General features: G+C 44.0%; 1 protein-coding gene across 2 annotated transcripts in view; it reads left to right on the top strand.

Annotated features, from left to right (window-relative positions):
• Window positions 1-22,086, top strand: part of zgc:66433 (uncharacterized protein LOC321250 homolog) — a 153,335-nt gene that overhangs the window by 84,193 nt on the left and 47,056 nt on the right. For both annotated transcript variants that reach the window (XM_052022268.1, XM_052022267.1), the window contains exon 2: window positions 10,614-10,690. In XM_052022268.1, the coding sequence (XP_051878228.1) occupies window positions 10,624-10,690 (67 nt within the window). In that variant the 5' untranslated portion in view covers window positions 10,614-10,623. The remainder of the gene's footprint in view (window positions 1-10,613; window positions 10,691-22,086) is intronic.

Genomic DNA, 22,086 nt, shown 5'->3' with positions numbered 1-22,086 from the left:
CTCTTCAGTGCAACCATATCCTTCCTATAGTGTGGTGATCAGAACTACACAACATATTCCATTGAGGCCAAACCAACATTTTACAAAGTTGTAACTAAATCTCCATGCTCTTATATTCTATGTCCTGGCCAATGAAGGCAAGCATTGCATATGGACTTTACACCATTCTATCTTGCTTTGCTGCCATGTTCAGGGATCTTTGAACTTGTACACTAAAGTTCCCTTGCTTCCCTATACCTACTAGGACCCTACCATTCACAGCATTAGACCCCCTCAAAATGTTTCACCTCACACTTATCAGGATTAAATTCCATCTGGCACTGCTCTGCCCAACACCCCAGCTGGTCAATGTCATTCTGTAGCCTCAGACCACCCTCTTCACTTTCAACAACACCATCAATTTTCATGTCGTCTGCAACGCATCATTTTCTATGTTGCCCCACCATTGAAAGTGATGTCTTCACCATCCAGCTGCAGAACTGCCTCCCTTAAACTTTCTACCTCTCCTCCTTCTTAAGTTCCTGCTTAGAATCTCCCTCCTTGTCAAAGCTTCTCAGCCCAAATCCTCAATTTGTCTCCTTTGAATCAATATCTTTTTTACTGGTATGCTCCTAAAAACTACCTTGGAATCCTTTACTTCATTAAAGGCACTATATAAATGCAAGGTGTTACTGCTCCAGTTAATTTCCCCTGGGCAAACAGCAATTCAGACAGTTTTCAGAATGCATTGAATTAGATAATGCAGTTTGCACTGCTCTTCAAACACTGAAAAAGATTCCCCCTGCAAGAGTTGGATATCATCACAGTTGAATGGCTTATGGATATTGGATTAAACAGCCGTGCAGGACTTGGAAATATTATCCAGGCTGATATCGCCAAGTATGGAGATGTGGAAGAATGTAAAAATACTGGCTTTGGAAAATACCTGCCGAGTTATCCTTGTCTGCCCACCCATTCATATATTTTTTGGAAGATTATTGAGGAATTATCATCCCATCCCCCACATGTTCTTGCCTCTGGTGCTGAGGATGGGAGTCTGCACTATCAAAACTGGAGTCTTTCAGATGCGATGTTGAAGGAGGGGGGAATCTTCATTTCAAGTGGACCTAAAATACTTGGATTGCAGTATTTGAAAAGAGGCTGATACCTTGGGCAAACATAAAACCAAACAGCTGGTTATTTATCTTGCAGCTGTTTGTATAATTACTTTATGTAGAAACTATCCTTCAGAGGCTTACTCATTATATCTGAAACATTTGGGGATGTGCAGTGGATGTGAAAAGCGTGCTACAAATGCAAGGTAATTCTCATCATCGTACAGTCAAGAGGTTCATTGTCAATGTTCTGTTAAACAAAGAAATTCTACATTACTGTAAGCTCTCAGCTCAAGGGAATCAAGTTCAATCTGACCTCTGATGCTGTCTGTGTGCAGTTTTGCACATTTTCTTTTTACCAAGTGGGTTTCCCCACTTTCCTCTCAGATCCCAAAGACATGCTGGTAGTTTAATTGACTACTGTAAATTATACCTTCATATGGGTTAATGGTGAAAAGAATCTAAGGGGAGTTGCTGGACTTGTGTGTGAGAGAATACGTTGCAGAGGAACAGGGAAATAAGGAGACAGGGAACTGGACTAATGGGATTACTCCCCTGGAAGCTGGCATGAACCAAATGGCCTCCTTCTATGCCATTACAAAATATACAATAACTCTCGGATCGCAGCTGGTGAGTCAGAGGATCAGAAGAAGACACATTTTCTCTACTTCATCTCTTCATCAGTCTCGGTACAATGAAGGAACCCCTGAGGTAATGTATGAAGCTAACATTAAGGGCTGGAGCAACACGAGAGAGGCGCTGGAGGAACTCAGTGGGTCGGGCAGCATCTATGGAGGGAAATGGGCAGTCGACGTTTCAGTTCGAGACCCTTCATCTGGACTGGAAAGAAAGGGGGAGATAGCTGGTATAAACAGGTGGAGGGAAGGAGTGGAGCAAATGCTGGCAGGTATTAGGTGGATCCGGTGAGGAGCGGGTGATAGGCAGATGGGGGAGGGGGGGAGAGCGGGAATGATGTCAGGAGCTGGGAGATGATGGGTGGAAGTGACAAAGGGCTGAAGAAGATGGAAGGAGCATGGGAATAAAGGGAGGGAGGTGGGGAGGGGAAGCGGTGGGAGGAACGGGTGGGTGATGAGCAGCTGGAGAGAGTGGGAGAGGGGAAAGACTTTGGATGGTGAAGGCCAGTTGGATCAGGAGGAGAGAAAATAAGAAAAAAAAGACGAAATATAGGGGAAAAGGGACAGAGGGGAAGGAAACATTTACCAGAAGTTTGAGAATTTGATGTTGATGCCATCAGGTTGGAGACTGCCCAGGCGGAATATGAGGTGTCCTTCCTCTAACTCACATTTAGCCTCGAGCTGGCAGTGGAGGAGGCCGTGGGCAGACATGTCGGCGTGGGAATGGGAAGTGGAATTAAAATGGCTGGCCGCCGGGAGATCCTGGCGGATGGAGAGAAGGTGATCGACGAAGTGGTCCCCCAATCTGCAACCGGTCTCACCGATGTAGAGGAGACCACACCGGGAGCACCGCATGCAATAAATAACACCAATGGATTCACATGTGAAGGACACCCTCACCTGGAAGGGCTGTATAGGGCTGGGTCGCATTTGGCTGCAAGACTTACAAGTGCAAGCATTCACTGGGAAAAGTATAGTCACTTAGAATAAGTGGTTGAGGATGCTGCGTTGTGAAAATACTGCAGAACAAGTTTGGCACTGAGTTGGGGGAAGGGTGTGTGTGTGAGGACCGGAAGGAGAAAAAACTCAAATAAATAAAGAAAAGCAATTATCACTGTGAAAAATGATATCCCCATAACCCAGTGCTGGAACTTAAAACATTGATATCATGAATTATGAGGAATAACAGGCTCACAGTCCAAAGAGCAAAGAGAGCCACAAATCTGATTGGTGATAACTTTTCACATGATTAATAGCAAAATGAATGTTATCTTGCCACAATTCCCTTGCTGAGGGCGGTAACTTGAGGCTAATTAATCACAGCGGGAAATTCTCCAAAGAATAAGAGTCTCTGTTAAGAGCAATAATACACTGTAAATCAGAAGGCTTCAGAGGTCTAAAGGTATCTGAAATCCAAAGGAAATTTCAGAAGACTAAATATTTTTATTTTGTTAACATTCTTCTTTCCACAGAGTTGAAGAATTCTCTTTTTGGTGGGCAAGTTTCCTGCCTGGAAGATATTTTGCCTCTTATTTCATTCTACGATTCACCCTATCAATAAGTGAGCCCCAACACTGACAGAATGTGCAAGCTTGCATTTATCTAACTTCAACATCAGGATGTTCTAAATTGCCTTCAAGTCAACAAAGTACTTTACAAGTGCAGTCATTGCTGTAAAGAACAGCCGTCAGTTTGCACACATCAAGCTCCCATAAACTGCAGTGATTGCACCCAGACAACCCCTTTTGTAAATGTAATTATATTTGGTTTATTATTGTCACACGTACCGAGATACAATGAACACCTTTTGTTTGCATGTCATCCAGACAGATCATTCCCTACACAAGTACGGTGAGGGTAGTTCAAAAGGAAAGAAAAACAGAATGCTGGATATAGTTACAGAGAAAGTGCAGTGCAGGTAAACAAAGTGCAGGGGCCATGATGAGGTAAACTGAGAGATCTTTATCGTATATGAGGTCTATTTAAGAGTCTTATAACAGTGGAATAGAAGCTGTCCTTTTTTAGTGATAACTGTCGAGGGATTTTTTTTCCAAAACTATACTTTATTCATAAACATTGCCATTATTCAATGCAGGATATTTATTTGTCATCATTCAAAATACCAAGCATGTCATTACATTCGCTTACAACATTTGTAAATTTTTCATTCTCAAACATTTCGTCAGAGTCTAATGGGTTCATCTCCTCAATGTCCAGTGCTGGGATGATGATATGCTGTGGTCTTTCTCCTTGGACACTTTGTGGCAGCTGTACCAAGCTTCATTGCATCCGTAGGATATACCGCTGTATCCTGGAATCTGCCATTCAGCAGTATTCAGTTGCAGGCAACCGCTGGCATCAGAAGACTAACAAGTTGCAGGAAGCCCAAAGAGGCTGCTTCACCATTGATGATTGATGTGTGTGTGTATGTGTGTCCTTGCTTCTTGGGAACCATGCATAGTGACATTTGGGACTAAAATCAATATATGATGGTTGGAATCATACTTCGCATAAGAGATATGGTTGTCATTGTTGAAGATCAGTGATACGAGCCCTATAACATCATTGCAGGAATTCCTCAGGGTAGTGTCCTGGGGCCAACCACCTTCAGCTGTTTCATTAGTGACCTTTCTTCTAGCATGACGTTAGACGTGGGGACATTTGTCAATGCGTGCACAATATTCAATTCCATTTGTAGCTCCTGAGCAAATAACCCAGACTATGCCAGCAGAATTGAACGGCATTTGAAAGGCAAGTAGCGTTCATGCCAGAAAAGTGCCAGGCAATGGCCATCTCCAAGTAAAGAGAGTCCAAGCACATAGCCTTGACATTCAATGCCATTACCATTGTCTACTCATAGAGTCATGTAGCACGGAAACGAGCCCTTCAGCCCAACTTCTCCATGCTGACCAAGATTCCCATCTAAGCCAGTCCCACTTGCCCGCATTTGACTCATGTTCCTCTAAACCTTTCCTATCCATGTACCTGTCCAAGTACCTTTTAAATGCAGTTAATGTACCTGTCTCAACCATTTCCTCTGGCACCTTATTTCATACACTGACCACTCTCTGGATGAATGAGTTGCCCCTCAGGTTCCTATTAAATCTCTCCCCATCATCTTAAATCTATGCCCTCTGGTTCTTGATTCTCCAACCCTGGGAAAAAGACTATGAGCATTGACCCTATCTGTGCCCCTCTTAATTTTATACATCTCTATAAGATCACCCCTCATTCTCCTACACTCCAATGAAAAAAGTCCCAACCTGCTCAACCTCTCTCCATTACTCAGTCCCCCAAGTCCTGGCAACATCCTCGTACATCTCCTCTGCACTTCTTCCATCCTACTCTGCCACAGCCAACATCCGAGGGATTACCATTGACCAGAAACTCAACATAAAAACTGTGGCCACAAAAGCAGGTTATTCTTTCCATCTCCAGTATGTCATGGCTGCAGGTATGTTTAATTTACAAAATACACCACAGTTAGTACCTAGACTACTCTGACAGCAAACCTGTGACCTCTATCACCAACAATAATCATTGAAACACCATCACCTACAGGTTCCCCTCTATTTCATACACCAGCTTTACTTGTAAAATCTATCACTGCTCCTTCAACATCATTGCATTTAAATCTTGGAATCGCTCACCTAACAACACTCAAATATTTTCTCCAGACAGACTGCAACGGTTCAAGAATGCAGGTCACCACCACCTTCTCAAGGGCCATTAGGAATCAGCAATAAATGCTGGTCTTGCCAGAAAGACCCAGATTCCCCCAAAAAATTAATAAATAAAAATAATAAAATGAAATTGAGTTGGTTTATTTGGAGGCAGGAAGTAAAACAGAAAGGGGTGGCCAATTTACGGGGATTGGACGTCAAAGAAAAACCAACAGATGCTGGAAATCTAAAACAAAACAGAAAATGTTGGAAACACTCAGCAGGTCAGGCAGCATCTGTGGAAAGAGAAACAGAGTTAATGTTTCAGATCAAAGACCCTTCATCAGAATCTGTAGGGACTGTTAAGGAAGGGGATTAGTGTCCTAGTACATTGGAGAAAAACATGCTGGAGCTCTGCATGGAATGTCTGCTTTCTGTACAGCCCCAGTTCCCAGCGCAGTGACTTGGTTATGTTGAGGAAGAGACAGTGTGAGGAGGAGGAGAGCAAATTAGATTAACACCAGTCACATACCAAAGCATCTGACGGAACATTTTATGGCACGATCTGTTGTTTATATTTAGAATTCAGTAACTTACAGTAATAAAAGTTTTTTTTGTGCTTGGAAGTCATGGGGCACAGAAGAGCCGTTAACCATCAGGGGATATTATAAAGGTTCATCTGTCTGGAGGAGAGATTGAAATATCTCCCAGATAAACTCCTTTTGGATTGTCATTTTTTTCCATGTTTTCATTCACTTAGAGTCATGGAGTCAAAGATTAATACAGCACAGAAACAGGCCAATTTGTCCAAGGCGCCCATCTAAGCAAGTCCCATTTGCCCACGTTTGGCTCATATCCCTATAAACCTTTCCTATCCATGTACTTATCCCAATGTCTTTTAAATGTTGTTATTGTACCTGCCTCAATTACATTCCCTGGCAGCTCGTTCCATATACGGACCACCCTCTGTGTAAAGGACTTGCCCCCCTGTCCCTTTTAAATCTTTCCCCTTAAACCTATACCCTCTAGGTTTTGGTTCCCCTTCCCTTGGATAAAAGACTATGTGCACTCATTTTCAAATCCTTCTATTGTCGTCCTTCCCCTACTCCATAAGCCCCCTCCAATCGTACCCCCTTCACATTTCTCCAAGTCTAGCTCTTGCACACTCCAAATTTCCTTTGCTCTCTCATTGAGAGTCATACCTTCAACAACCTCAGTCCCACCTTCTGGCAATCTCTCCGTAACCACTCTGCCTCTTCACGACTCTTTCCTTATTTATAACGTCTCTTGACTCCTGCCTTTTTGATTAACTTTAGCTGACCTATTATCTGAAAAATTCACCTCCACTGAATTCAGATAAGTGCGGGGTGTTGCATTTTGGGAAGACAAATGAGGTTAGGACTTTCACAGTGAAGAGTAGGGACCTGGGGAGTGTTGTAGAACAGAGGAACCTAGGACTAAAAGTACATGGTTCCCCAAAAGTGGCGTCACAGGTAGTCAGGGTGGTGAAGAAGGCTTTTGACATGCTGGCCTTCACCAGTCAGGGCACTGAGGGATGTTACGTTGCAGTTGTACAAGACATTAGTGAGGCCACATTTGGAGTATTGTGTTCAGTTTTGGTCGCTCTGCTAAAGGAAAGATGCCATTAAGCTGGAAAGACTGCAAGAAAGATTTACGAGGATGTTTCCAGGATTCGAGGGACTTAGTTATCAAGAAAGACCAAGTTGGCTAGAACTTTATTCATTGGAACTTCGGAGAGTGATTTTATAGAGGTGGAGAAAGATGTTGTGGCCATTACAGAGACTTGGCTGTCGCAAGGGCAGGAATAGCTGCTTGATGTTCCGAGCTTTAGACGTTTCAAAAGGGATAAGGAGAGAGGTAAAAGAGGGGGCGGAGTGGCATTGCTAATCAGGGACAGTGTCACCGCTGCAGAAAGGGAGCACGTCATGGAGGGATCGTCTACAGAGTCAGCGTGGGTGGAAGTCAGAAACAGGAAGGGAGCAACCACTCTATTGGGAATATTCTATAGGCCCCCCTATAGCCACTGAGGAGCAGATAAGTAGGCAGATTTTGGAAAGTTGCAAAAATAACAAAGTTGTTGTCATGGTTGACTTCAACTTCCCTAATATTGATTGGCACCTCCTTAGTGCAAAAGGTTTAGATGGGGCAGAATTTGTTCGGTGCGTCCAGGAAGGATTCCTGACACAGTATGTGGACAGGCTAATTAGAGGAGAGGCCATACTGGATCTAGTACTAAGCAATGAACCTGGTCAGGTGACAGATCTCTCGGTGGGTGAGCGTTTTGGAGAGAGCGGCCACAGGGACTTTTAGCATAGGAGCAGACGATATGGGAAAGTATTTAATTGGGGGAGGGCTAATTACGTTGGTATAAGGCAGGAACTTGGGAGCATAAATTGGCAACAGATGCTGTCAGGGAAATGCACAGCAGAAATATGGAGGCTGTTTAGGGAACACTTGCATGAGGTTCCGAATAGGTTTGTCCCACTGAGACAGGGGAAGGATGGTAGGGTTAAGGAACCATGGTTGACAAGAGAGGTGAAACATTTAGTCAAGAGGAAGAAGGAAGCATAGTTAAGGTTTAGGAAGCAAAAGTCAGGTAAGGCTCTTGAGAATTATAGGGTAGCCAGGAAGGAACTTAAGAATGGACTTAGGAGAGCTAGAAGGGGGCATGAGAAGGCCTTGGCGAGTAGGATTAAGGAAAACCCCAAGGCATTCTACACATATGTGAAGAACAGGATGACGACTAGAGTGAGGGTAGGATCACTCAGGGATAAAGGGGGAAACATGCCTGGAGGCGGAGGAGGTAGGGGAGGTCCTTGATGAATACTTTGCTTCAGTGTTCACCAGGGAGAGAGATTTTGATGGATATGAGGTCAGCATAGAACAGGCTAATGTGCTGGAGCATGTTGTGGTTAAGAAAGAGGTAGTGTTGGAGTTCCTGAAAAAACATTAGGATAGATAAGTCCCCAGAGCCAGACGGGATATACCCCAGGTTATAACGGGAAGCGAGGGAAGAGATTACTGGGGCGTTGATGATGATATTTGCATCCTCCCTGGCCACAGGAGTGGTACCAGAGGATTGGACGATGGCAAATGTTGTTCCATTGTTCAAGAAAGTTAATAGAGATAATCCTGGGAATTATAGACCAGCAAGTCTTACGTCAGTGGTGGGCAAACTATGGAGAGGATTCTTAGGGACAGGATTTATGAGCATTTGGAGAAGCATAGTCTTATTAGGGATAGTCAGCATGGCTTTGTGAGGGGCAGGTCATGCCTCATGAGCCTAGTTGAGTTTTTCGAGTAAGTGACAAAACAAATAGATGAAGGTAGAGCGGTGGATGTTGTGTATATGAACTTTAGTAAGGCGTTTGACAAGGTTCCCCATGGTAGGCTCATCCAGAAAGTTATGAGGCATGGGATCCCTGGAGACTTGGCTGCGTGGATTCGGAATTTGCTTGCCTACAGAAGGCAGAGGGTGGTAGTAGATGGTGTGTATTCTGCCTGGAGGTCGGTGACTAGGAAGTGTTCTGCAGGGATCTGTTCTGGGACCCCTGCTCTTTGTGATTTTTATAAATGACTTGGGTGAGGAAGTGGAGGGGTGGGTTAGTAAGTTTGCAGATGACACAAAGGTTGTAGGTGTTGTGGATAGTGTAGAAGCTTGTCGTAGGTTACAACAGAATGCAGAGTTGGGCTGAGAAGTGGCAGATGGAGTTCAATCCAGACAAATGTAAAGTGAGATGGAAGATCGAACTTGAAGGCGGAGTACGAGGTTAATGGCAGGATTCTTAGCAGTGTGGAGGAACAGATGGATCTTGGGGTCCAAGTCCATAGATCCCGCAAAGTTGCCGTGCAAGTTGATAGGGTGGTTAAGAAGGCATATGGTGTGTTGGCCTTCGTTAGTCGGGAGATTGAGTTTAAGAGCCATGAGGTAATGTTGCAGCTCTATAAAACTCTGGTTTGACCACACTTGGAGTATTGTGTTCAGTTCTGGTCGCCTCACTAGAGGAAGGATGTGGAAGCTTTAGAGAGGGTGCAAAGGAAATTTACCAGGATGATGCCTGAATTAGAGAACATGTCTTATGAGGAAAGGTTGAGCGAGCTAGAACTTTTCTCTTTGGAGCAATGGAGGATGAGAGGCAACTTGATGGAGGTGTATAAGATTATGAGGGGCATGGATAGAGTGGACAGCCAGCACCTTTTCCCCAGGGCGGCAATGGCCAAAACCAGAGGATATCCATTTAAGGTCAGAGTATGAAAGTTTAGGGGAGATGTCAGAGGTAGGTTCTTTACACAGAGAGTTGTGGGTGCCTGGAACACACTGGCAGGGATGGTGGTAGAGGCTGATACAATGGGGACATTTAAAAGACCTAAATGGGCACATGGAAGTAAGAAAAATGGAGGGTTATGGGCTGCGTAGGAGGGAAGAGTTGTATTGATCATGGAGTAGGTTTATATAGGTCGGCACAACATCGTGGGCCGAAGGGCCCGTACTGTGCTGTACTGTTCTACGTTCTATATTCAATAAAATCATGAGGGGCATAGATAGGGTGAATGTGCGCAGTCTTTTTCCCAGTGTTGGGAAAATCAAGAACCAAAGGGCATAGGTTTAAGGTGAGAAGGGAGTGATTTAATAGGAATCTGAGGGGCAATTTTTTCACCCATGTATGGAATGAGGTGCCAGAGAAAGTGGCTGAGGCAGGTATACATTTAAAAGGCACTTGGACAGGTACATGGATAGGAAAGGTTTAGAAGTTTATGGGCCAAAAACAGGCAAATGGGACTAGCTTTAATGGGCATCTTGGTCAGCATGGACCAGTTGGGCCGAAGGGCCTGTTTCCTTGCTGTATGACTCTGTGACTCCAGTCGATAGCACTGTCTGCATTCTCTGGTCTTGCCAGCTTCTGAAATTCATTCCGTTAACAGAAGTAGAATGAGTTTAAGAGGCAGAGTACTTTGCACTAACATTCTTAACATTGACGAATCCAATGAATTCCAAGGCAAACATCTTCTACTGTGGCTCAGTGTCAAATTCTTTTGCTAATAGATGGATTGGGATGGATTACTAGGTTTCAGCTGCTATATAAGTACAAGTTATTGCTGCTGTTGTTGTTGAACAGGCCAGCAGAATCTGTCTTTTAAGGTGCATAATTATATCACATGAATTAATGCTCTTGTTTTCTCTTCCTTGACCCACCCTTCAGGGACTATATTATGGCTACGGGGTTGCCAGATATCAGACAGGCATCAGAGATGGAAGAATTCAATGAAGAATGTTCAGGTACAACATTTTCAGTTTTCCCATTTAACGTCCTTTTGCAAGTTGAAAGAGTTTGGTATTGAGATTAGTTTTCTCGGCTGTTGTCTGTGAATAATGGGCAAACTGGCAAGTTGATGTTCCAATGTCATTGCAACAGGAAATCAGATCCAATACCTCACAGTGCTCCCAAGATTAGAATTGGACTGCCAGCAGTTTCACCATATTTCTTTATTTCACTGGTTGATAGTGTTGAGATTTGGTGTCAGTTGCTGTCTGCATGAAAATATCAGAAATCAAAATGGGCTTCATAAAGAAAAAGAAAACGTTCTGATGCCTCCCAGCTGGGCAAAGCATTCTGGAGATCAGTACTCAGCTGAATCAAGTGAAACAGCTTCATTCTGCCACTCTTCCATTTAAATAAAGTCAAAGTCAAAGTGGAGTTTATTGTCGTATGCACAAGTACATGTATGCACAGGTGCAATGATAAACTTACTTGCAGCCGCATTACAAGCATGTAGCATCATAAGATAAGATTTCTTTATTAGTCACATCTACATCGAAACATGCAGTGAAATGCATCTTTTGCATAGAGTGTTCTGGGGGCAGCCTGCAAGTGTCGCCACGCTTCCGGCGCCAACATAACATGCCCACAACTTCCTAACCCGTACGTCTTTGGAATGTGGGAGGGAACTGGAGCACCCGGAGGAAACCAACGCAGACATGAGGAGAACGTACAGACTCCTTACAGACAGCGGCTGGAATTGAACCCGGGTCGCTGGCGCTGTAATAGCGTTACGCTAACCGCTACACAACCGTGCCTGCCTATAAGCAGCATTCACAAGAAAAACATAAATTAAACATAAATTAAACACAAACTTTATGAGAAAGCACAATTAGAACAAGAAGAACAAAGTCCATTTTAGTGCAAAGTGATCAAAGTAGTAATAGGTTTGCTGTACTCTAGTGATTAGGGTTGTGCCGGTTGGTTCAAGAACCGAATGGTTGAAGGGAAGTAGCTGTTCCTGAACCTGGTGGTGTGGGACTTCAGGCTTCTGTACCTCCTGCCCGATGGTAGCTGCGAGAAAATGGCATGGCCCAGATGTTGGGGATCTTTGATGATGGATGTTGCCAAATAATGTCTTTGATGCACGTTCAAATCTTCCCAGTAGATGTGGTAGTGAAGTATAGCAAAGATGAGCATTCGTACATAGCTTCACCATTCCCTCCTCTGTAATACCTGCCCTTCCTGCAATCCTATGGGGCACTGGTGAGGCCTCATTTGGAATACTGTGTGCAGTTTTGGGCCCCTTATCTTAGAAAGGATGTACTGATGTTGGAGAGGGTTCAGAGGAGATTTACGAAGATGATTCCCAGAATGAAAGGGCTTACATACGAGGAGCATTTGTCGGCTCTTGGACTGTATTCATTGGGTTACAGAAGAATGAGAGGGGACCTCATAGAAACATTTTGAATATTGAAAGGACTGGACAGAGTTGATGTGGCTAAGTTGTTTCCCATGGTTGGTGAGTCCAGGACAAGAAATAGATGGTACCCATTTAGAACAGAGATGCGGAGAAATTTCTTTAGCAAGACGGTTGTGGATTTATGGAATTTGTTGCCACATACAGCTGTGGAGGCCTGATCATTGGAGGTGTTTAAGGAGGAGATTGATAGGTATCTAATTAGTCAGGGTATAAAGGGATATGGGGAAAAGGCCGGAAATTGAGGCTAGATGGGAGAATAGTTTAGCTCATGGTGAAGTGATGGAGCAGACTCGATGGGCTGAATGACTTACTTCTGCTCCTTTATCTTGTGCATCTTTGAGTTCTTTCACTCCAGTGTTCTGCTTCCTGGGGCCAAAGCTCCAGAAGTCCTTCCCTGAACCTCTTCATCTTTCTCTCTCTCCTCTTGAAATTGCCCCTCAAATCTCAAGCAACTTAAAACAGCACTGCACAGTGGCTCAGCTAGTAAGAGCCGCTGCCTCACAGCTTCAGTGACTTGGGTTTAATCTTGACCTCCAGTGCTGTTTGAGTGGAGTTTGCCTGTTCTCTCTGTGATCACTTGAGGTTCTCCAGATTCATCCCACATCCCAAAGATACGAGGGTTGATTGGTTAGTTGGCCACTGTAAATTGCCCCTAGTTGTAGTGCGTGGTAGAATCTGGGGGAGTTGATGAGAATGTGGGGAAAATAAATAAAGGGATTAGTGCAGGATAAATGTATTGGTATTGGTTTATTATTGTCACTTGTACGGAGGTACAGTGTAAAACTTATTTTGCATACTGTTTGTACAGATCAACTCATTACACAGTGCATTGAGGTAGTACAGGTAAAAACAACAACAGAATGCAAAGTAAAGTGTCTCAGCTACAGGGAAGTGCATTACAGGTAGACAATAAGGTGCAAGGTCATAACAAGGTGGATTGTGAGGCCAAGAGTCCATTTCATTGTATAAGGGAACCGTTCAATAGTCTTATCATGGTGGGATAGAAGCTGTCCTTGAGCCTGGTGGTATGTGCCCGCAGGATCCTGTATCTTCTGCCTGATGGGAGATGAGAGAAGAGAGAATGACCTGGGTGGGTGGGGTCTTTGATTATGCTGGCTGCTTCACCGAGGCAGCGAGAGGTATAGACAGAGTCCATGGAGGGGAGGCTGGTTTCCGTGATGTGCTGGGCTGTGTCCACAACTCTCTGCAGTTTCTTGAGGTCCTGGGCACATACCAAGCCATGATGCATCCAGATAGGATGCTTTCTGTGGTGCATTGATAAAAGTTGGTGAGTGTCAAAGGAACATGCCATATTTCCTTAGCCTCCTGAGGAAGTAGAGGTGCTGGTGAGCTATCTTGGCCGTGGCGTCTACGTGGTTGGACCAGGATAGGCTATTTGTGATGTTCACTCCTAGGAACTTGAAGCTCTCAACCCTCTCGACCTCAGCACAGTTGATGTAGACAGGAGCATGTACATCGCCCCCTTTCCTGAAGTCAATGACCAGCTCTTTTGTTTTGCTGAAATTGAGGGAAAGATTGTTTTCATGACACCATGTCACTAAGCTCTCTGTCTCCTTCCTGTATTCTGACTCATCGTTATTTGAGATACGGCCCACTACGGTGGTATCATCTGCAAACTTGTAGATGGAGTTAGAGCAGAATCTGGCCACACAGTCATGAGTATATAGGGAGTAGAGTAGAGGGCTGAGGTCGCAGCCTTGTGGGGCACCGGTGTTGAAAATGTGAGTGGGTACTTTATCGTCAGTGTGGATTCGGTGGGCTGGAGGTGTTGCTTCAGTGCTGTGTGATTCTATGTCTCCATGAAAAGCTGTTGGTCACCTTTCCAAATATACTATTCCGAATTGAGGACAAGCGGGATCCGGCACAGAAGAGGAGTTGAGGCTTTTGGCAAATCAACTATGACCATATTGAGTGGTGGGACAGGTTGGAAGGGCTCGATGACCCACTCTCCCTCCTGCTCTTTGTGTTTTGCTTGGTGTCAATGTGCTTTGTCTGATTATACTCCTGTGAAGCACCTTGGAGCATTTTATTGTATTTCAGGTGTGTTATAAATGCAAGCTGCTGCTATTAGCAGACCTAAAATTCCTCTGACCTTAAATTTGCACAGGTTGAAACTCTCAAGTCCCGTAACTCTCTAGTCCATGTTTTGAGTATGTAGGACAGATCTGTATTAATTAACTAATTCTAAGATCTAAAATTAACGAAGATCTGTTCTAACGTGTTTTGCTAACTAACCTACTGGTGCAACTTTTGTGATCTCAGCCGACAGTGTTTCCAACTCACGGAAACTTTGAGTGACGGACATTTCTTGGAACCCAGGGAGTGTCTTTCCTTAGAAAGAACAGTTCTGCTCAGAGGAAGATGATCAGGGGTAATTTCCATGGTCTGGCTTTTCTGTGGTCAGGCACCAGTCGGATCCCAAGGATGCTGGACTACAGAGTTTCAACCTGTACTTGAAAGTAGGCTGTAATGTTCACTAATATATTGCACAACAGAATAATGGTCATACATTTAAGCACTTCAGAATCAGAATCAGGTTTATTATCACTGACGTGTGTCGTGAAACTTGTTGCTTTGTGGCAGCAGTACAGTGCAAGACATAAAAATTAATATAAGTTACAAAAATAGTGCAAAGAGGAATAATGAGGTCATGTTCATGGGTTATGTGTATCGTGTGTTTGGGGGTGAGGATTGGTATCAGTTCACCCTCACCCTCAGAGGGGTTCAACAAAGTCTGCAGGACAGCATCAGCAGACAGGGTCAGAGGAAGGAAAATCACAGACAAAAACGTCACAGGATGGACACGTGGCTGTTGTAGTGAGTCTGGGTGAGCACATGGTTGAAGAGTCAGAGAACAGATCACAGAGGGGGAGCAGTGAGAGAGGGTGTCACAGAACTCCCGTCGAAGAGAGCAGGGAAAGACCCATTTCAACATCGGCAGAGACCCAGCTTTGCCAGCTGACGTGTCCACGTACAGAAATTTTAATTCCTGGAGATTTTTGGGAAGCCCCTGGAGAGCTGGAAATCAGGTCTGCTCCAATGATTTTTCCCCAATCCTTACTTCAGAAGATCACCAGCAGGACAGTCCTAATACCCACTTCCTTCTGAGCACAAGTGCCTTGCCAAATTTTGGAATGCTGGAGGAACCATCCATCAGGAGCTTGAATGAGACTGCACAAAGCTCACTTAACATTAGACTTCATACAAACAGCAGATAACAATCAAACATGAACCCAGCTAGTGTCACCCATTGCATCCTCATTGTACTCCAACTTACTCTAACGTAAAGGACTGGCTGCAAGTTTTCACAAGAAAACGGGAGCAGGGGTTGGCCACCTTGCCCTTCAAACCGGTCCTGCCGTTCAGTATGATCATAGCTAATTTATTCCAGGCCTCAACTCTTCCTCTGTGCCAAATCCTCATAGCTCTCAATTCCCCAATCACGGTAGTGTAGCGGTTAGCATAACACTATTACAGCACCGGGTTCAATTCCAGCCACTGTCTGTAAGGAGTTTGTACATTCTCCCCGTGTCTGCGTGGGTTTCCTCCCACATTCCAAAGGCGTACAGGTTAGGAAGTTGTGGGCATGCTAGGTTGGTGCCGGAAGTGTGGCGACACTTGCGGGCTGCCCCCAGAACACTCTCTGCAAAAGATGCATTTCACTGTATGTTTCGATGTACACGTGACTAATAAAGATGTCTTATCAAAAAAAAACATTTATCTACCTTCATGTTATATACTTCCAATAATCCAGCCTCAACAACTCCATGGTGTCGAGGATTCCAGAGATTCGCTACCCTCTACTTAACTTGCTTTTAAATGACCAGCCTCTTACCTTGAAACTATGCCTCCTCGTTCAAGGTTCTCCCAATAGTGAAAACATCATGGCATCAGCCCAACAAACAATCTGCTGGAGGAACTCAGCGGGTCAAGCAGCACTGCATCAGAACCCTGCAGATCCTCTTGTGTCTGACGTCTACCCTGTTGTGCCCCCTTAGGATCTTATATGTTTCAATAACAAACCAGGGTAAGACTTGCACAGTGAATGGTAGGGCTCTGAGGTATGCGGTAGAACAAAGAGACCTACAGATCATTGAAAGTGGTGTCACAGGGAGACAGGGTCGTAAAGAGAGCTTTTGGCACTTTGGCCTTCAGAGCACCAAATACAGGAGTTGGAATGTATGTTGAAGTGGTACAAGACGTTGGTGAGGCCAAATTTGGAGTATTGTGTGCAGTTCTGGTCACCTACCTACAGGAAAGATGTCAATAAGCTTGAAAATTTACAAGGATGTTGCCGGGACTCAAGGACCTGAGTTCTAGGGAAAGGTTGAATAGGTTTGGACTTTATTCCCTGGAGCACTGGAGAATGAGGGGAGATTTTATAGAGGTATATAAAATTATGAGGGGTATAGATAGGGTGAATGCATGCAGGCTTTTCCCCTAAGGTTGGGTGAGACGAGAACTAGAGGACATAGGTTTAGGGTGAAAGGTGAAATATATAAGGGGAATCTTAGGGGAATCTGAGGGGAAACTGCTTCACTCAGAGGGTGGTGCGAGTGTGGAACAAGCTGCCAACGGAAGTAGTGGATGAAGGTTCAATTATAACATTTAAGAGAAGTTTGGATAGGTACGTGGATGGGAGGGGTTTGGAGGAATATGGTCCGGGTGCAGGTAGATGGGAATAGGCAGAAGATCAGGTGGCGTAGACTAGATGGACTGAAGGGCCTGTTTCTGTGCTGTAGTGCTCTATGACTCTATGATCACCCCTCATTTTTCTAAACTCAAATCCAAACTGTCAACCTCTCTTAATAGGACAACCCTCTCATCCCAGAAAATTTCTCTTCAGATCGAACATTAAGACATGGAGTGGAGTGCCCAGCTGAAAGAGAGGTTTAGTAAAACATGCTTGTCCCTTCACTGGATACACTTGTAAGTGTGTTACTTACCTGGGTGATGACTGAGTGGATCTCATGCCAAAGAAATCAATCCCTCATACAAAAAATTTGCATTGTAATTAAACCTTTCTAATGGAGTCTTAGTTTCATGTGAGTTATGAAGCAGTCATGTCCTTGTATTTGGCACTTTTCTAAGTAAAATGTTGTGGGCTATTAGAACAATATGTTTCTTCATGCTAATTGCAAGTGAAAAACAATGTAATTAACTGTGCAGTGTTGGTATGAAACATCTTAGTACAAAGAGGAAAAGTCTACACTGAGTCGTAAAATGGTTTTCTCACATTGAGTTTGAAATAACAATAACGGATGCTGTCTAAACTCGCTATCAGCCTTTTGCAGCAGCCTTTCTCATTTCCAAGGTAATCGCACTGCACTTCTATGTAACATTTGGAATTGCTTCCAGATGCCAACGGAATATGATTCAAAGCAGCAAGTCACTTTTCAGCTTCACATGCCAAGGGCCAGATTGAATTGCAAGACAAACAAAGTGTTTCAAGGCTGGAGTTAAATCAATGAGGACAATATCTTGAAAGGAAATTGGAGAGCGTACAAATGACATTTACAAATGACAGCTTTTAACATTACAGAGAGGGCAGCTGCTCAGTACAGCAATGCCTATCCATCTGGTTGTGTACATCTATGCTTTTAGTGGGCATTGTTAATAATGCCTATATACACATCAACATAATAAATAGTAGAACCACTGAAACTGCTTTGTTGATTGTCTCAGTCTTAGATCTACAGACTGTCAAAATGTGACCTTTCTTTTGGCAACTGAAGCACTTGACTGTTCTAAACTGGCAGGACTGAGTCAAGTGACAACCAATGCAATGATAACAACGAACTGAACTAGTCTCACTGGTATACTTCAGGTTCTCTTTTGCAGCCTTTTATTTTGTTGCAGCCCTCTGACCGAGGACTGCAGTTATAAAAATCCCTCATGACGGATGAAGTTCTCTAGCATTCATAGGTGCCGTATGCACTGACCCAGCACATGCAGGTTCAAATATTGGGTTTTGTGTGCTCAATAGGTTTGGCTGAATTCATTCACCTGCACACAATTCTACACACAATTCATCCACCTACACACAATTCTACACAATTCATTTATCTACACACAATTCTACACACAACTCATCCATCTACACACAATTCTATACACAATCAGTTCATCTACACATAATCCTATCACATAAGGTGCGATCTAAAAAGGCATCAAAATTTCAATGCGAGAGTAAGTTCTTCAATGAAACAATGCACTCTGTACAAACAGTATGCAAGACAAGTTTTTCACTGTACCTCGGTACAGTGCCAATAAACCAATACCAATACTCTCTAATTTTCTCACTCTGGGGCTTCTTGTTCCACAATTAGAGCTTGCACTATTTCTATCATCTTTGGATCAGTTTCTGTGCAGCATCTTTTGCCTTGCATGGAGTGAGAAGGTTTGCCAGCAGGCCCAGGATCCACCAGGAATATTGCTGTCATACCCTTCCATGTCACAATTCTCCATCCTCCAGGATATTGTTTGATTTAAAGCACACAGCCATAGCTTTGATATACCAACTGCATGGTTCTCAAACTCAGCCACACATGCTGAGGCTTCCAATTACAGCATGTTATGCTCTTCCCAATCAGCAGTCACAGGACTAAACTTGGTGCCGCCAAGTTTACTTGGTGTTAAGTCAGTGCTGCAGTCTCTTGCAGTGTGAAACTTGCCTGCACTCATGTCAATGGGCATGGACAACCTTCAACAGACATGACTGCACTAAGGAAATGACTTTGAAAATCAATTTTGGTGCTGTAAGTTTACTTAAACCTTGCCAAGCAAGGTTTAAGTAAACTGTCCTTCATCTATCTGAAGGCAGAAGCACTATCCTCCGCCAATTTATAACGGCAAGGTGGCACATTAAAATTGACCAGATACTGAAACGCTAATCAGACAAGTGAAATGTCTGCATCTATTACTTTGTTGAGAAGCTGACATACTGCATGACTCTCGGATATGACAGGATCACCACAGAGCACAACTATAGATGCTGAGAGAGCAGAGTGGCTCTCCTGAAAGATACACCACACTATCCTTCAGTGGGACATTCTGTTCTCCCTTTACTCATGTTTGTTCATATTGTGGCGCTGTTGGACAGGAGAACCGTGTACTAGGCCTTATTACACATATCAAACCGAATTGAAGTTCAAAACTTAGATTTGACAGGAGAAATTTTGTCAGTAAAGGATAAAATGAGCAATGGAGCAGAGGTAGGGGAAATGGAGTTGAGGTGCAAATTGTAGAACAGGATCAAGGGGTTGAATAGTCAACTTCTGTTCATGGTCCCATAGAAGGTACTTGGACAGGTACATGGATAGGAAAGGTTTAGAAGGATATAGGCCAAACACGGGAAAATGGGACTAGCTTAGATGGGCATCCTGGTTGGCATGGATGAGGAAAAAACTTCTGTTCATGGTCCCATCAAAGGTACTTGGACAGGTACACGGATAGGAAGGGTTTAGAGGGATATAAGCCAAACACGGGCAAATGGGACTAGCTTAGATGGGCATCTTGGTTGGCATGCATGAGTTGGGCTGAAGGGTCTGTTTCCATGCTCTATGACAAGTTTGGGTTCAATGATCCTTCAGATAGATTTCAACCCAAAACCTTTCCTTAATTTGAGTTTTGCCAGTGACTGTTTTCCTGGATACACATCAGGCTTTCCCTAACTGATAATGACAAGTGGCATTTTTTTCTTAATTACATTCAATATCACTGAATTTTTTTGTCCTATCTTTTATTAACCTTGAGAAGGTGGTGAAGCACTGCAGTCTTTCTGGTGAAGAAACTCCCACAGAAGAAGTTCCAGGATTTAGGCCCAGCAACAGTGAAAGATTGATAACATATTTCCAATTTAGTGTGGTGTTTCCATGCACCTGCTGCCCTTGTCCTACTTGGTGGTCGAGATTGCTGGTTCCAGGAAGCATTTACTGATGCTCATTATAGATGGGGTAGAATTGCTCGTCGGATACTTCAACTGATTGGGGCTCAGGCTTCATAACTGGGTGATGTTGAGCTAGAATTTTGAGCCTCTGAAGCTGAATCTGTCCCTGAACATTCAGCCCTACCGTCTGATTTATTATAACATCAGTGGCTGGGCAGCTTTGGGCAATTTATCATGCCATTGCAATGCAACCTTCCAGGCCTCCCCCACCCAGTAAAATGAAGATTCGTGATGTTCCATAGTCAAGAGACAAAACAAACTTCACAAATCGCAACATCCTGCCAGCCAGATGTGCAGTGCATTTCGTCAATTCACTGAACATCAGTTGGGTACTAGAGATGGCTTGACGTTATTTTGCACTACTGGGGCAAACCGTGCTGGCTCTAATTAGAACCACTGGCAATCATCTGTTGAAACGTCAGTAAGTCACAAACACAGGATAGGCTGGGTGTGTTTTCCTTGGGGCAGAGAAGGCTGAAGGGGAACTTGATGGAGATTACACTGCCTGAGAAGATGTAGAGCACTGGGGAGTGCTGTTGAACAGAAGGTCCTAGGAGTTTAAGTACATGGTTCCCTGAAAGTGACATCTCAGGTAGACAGGGTGATAAAGAAGGCTTTTGGCACTCTGGCCTTCATCAGTCAGTGCATTTGAGTATAGAAGTTGGGATGTTATGTTGCAGTTGTACAAGGTATTGGTGAGGCCACATTTGGAATACTGTGTTCAGTTTTGGTCACTCTGCTATGAGAAAGATGCCAATAACCTGGAAAGAGTGCAGAGGAGATTTATGAGGATGTTGCTGGCACTTGAGGGACTGAGTTACAGAGAGAGGTTGAGCGATTGAGAAGGTTGGGACTTTTTTCATTGGAGCATAGGAGAATGAGAGGTGATCTTATAGAGGTGTATAAAATAATGAGGAGCGTAGATAGGATGAATGCACACAGTCTTTTTTCCAGGGTTGGGGAATCAAGAACTAGAGGGCATAGGTTTAAGGTGAGAGGGGAGAGATTTAATGGGAACCTGAGGGGCAACTTTTTCACCCAGAGGGTGGTTCCTATATGAATGAGATGCCAGAGGAAGTGGTTGAGGCAGGTACATTAACAACATTTAAAAGGTACTCGGACAGATACATGGATAGGAAAGGTTTAGAGGGATATGGGCCAAATGTGGGCAAATGGGACTAGCTTAGATGGGAATCTTGGTCGGCATGGACCAGTTGGGCCGAAGGGCCTGTTTCCATACTGTATGACTTGATGAAACTATGACTATAGGTTGGAGACAAGAGACTCTCACAACAATTAAGAAGCATCTGGGCCACCTCTTGAATTGCCAAGCCAGTGTAGGTGTGGGTCAAGGGCTGGTAAATGGGCTTAGTATAGATAGGATGGTTGGCATGGACCTGGTCTACCAGAAGGCCTAGTTCTGTGCTGTATGACCCCATGAACCTATGACATCCATGCGCATGCTGTCAAATGCACGAGTCTGAGACACTGAGTAACTTCAGAGCTCTTGTTCTTTGGGGTATTGCCACTCACATCCAAGCTAGGTCAGAGTTGGTGCAGAATCCAAGACCATAGTGAACTCAATAGGAATATCAAGCCTGTAAATTAAGACATGAAGGGAAAGATATTTTTTATATATATTTAGAGTCATAGAATATACAGCACAGAATCAGACCCAGCAGAATATACAGCAGAATCACGGACACCAGCCTCCCATCCTTGGTCTCGCTGTCTTGGTGAAGCAGCCAGCATAATCAAAGACCCCACCCACCTGGGTCATTCTCTCTTCTCTCCTCTTCCATCAGGTAGAAGATACAGGAGCCTGAGGGCATGTGCCACTAGACTTAAGGACAGCTTCTACCCCACTGTGATAAGACTATTGAACGGTTCCCTTATACGATGAGATGGACTATGACCTCACGATCTACCTTGTTGTGACTTTGCACCCTTATTGCACTGAACTT

Source organism: Pristis pectinata, chromosome 8 (assembly GCF_009764475.1).
Source record: "Pristis pectinata isolate sPriPec2 chromosome 8, sPriPec2.1.pri, whole genome shotgun sequence".
In the NCBI taxonomy this organism is placed as follows: domain Eukaryota; kingdom Metazoa; phylum Chordata; class Chondrichthyes; order Rhinopristiformes; family Pristidae; genus Pristis; species Pristis pectinata.
The sequence above is the reverse complement of the archived record's forward strand: the minus strand, read 5'-3'. Positions and strand labels throughout refer to the sequence as shown.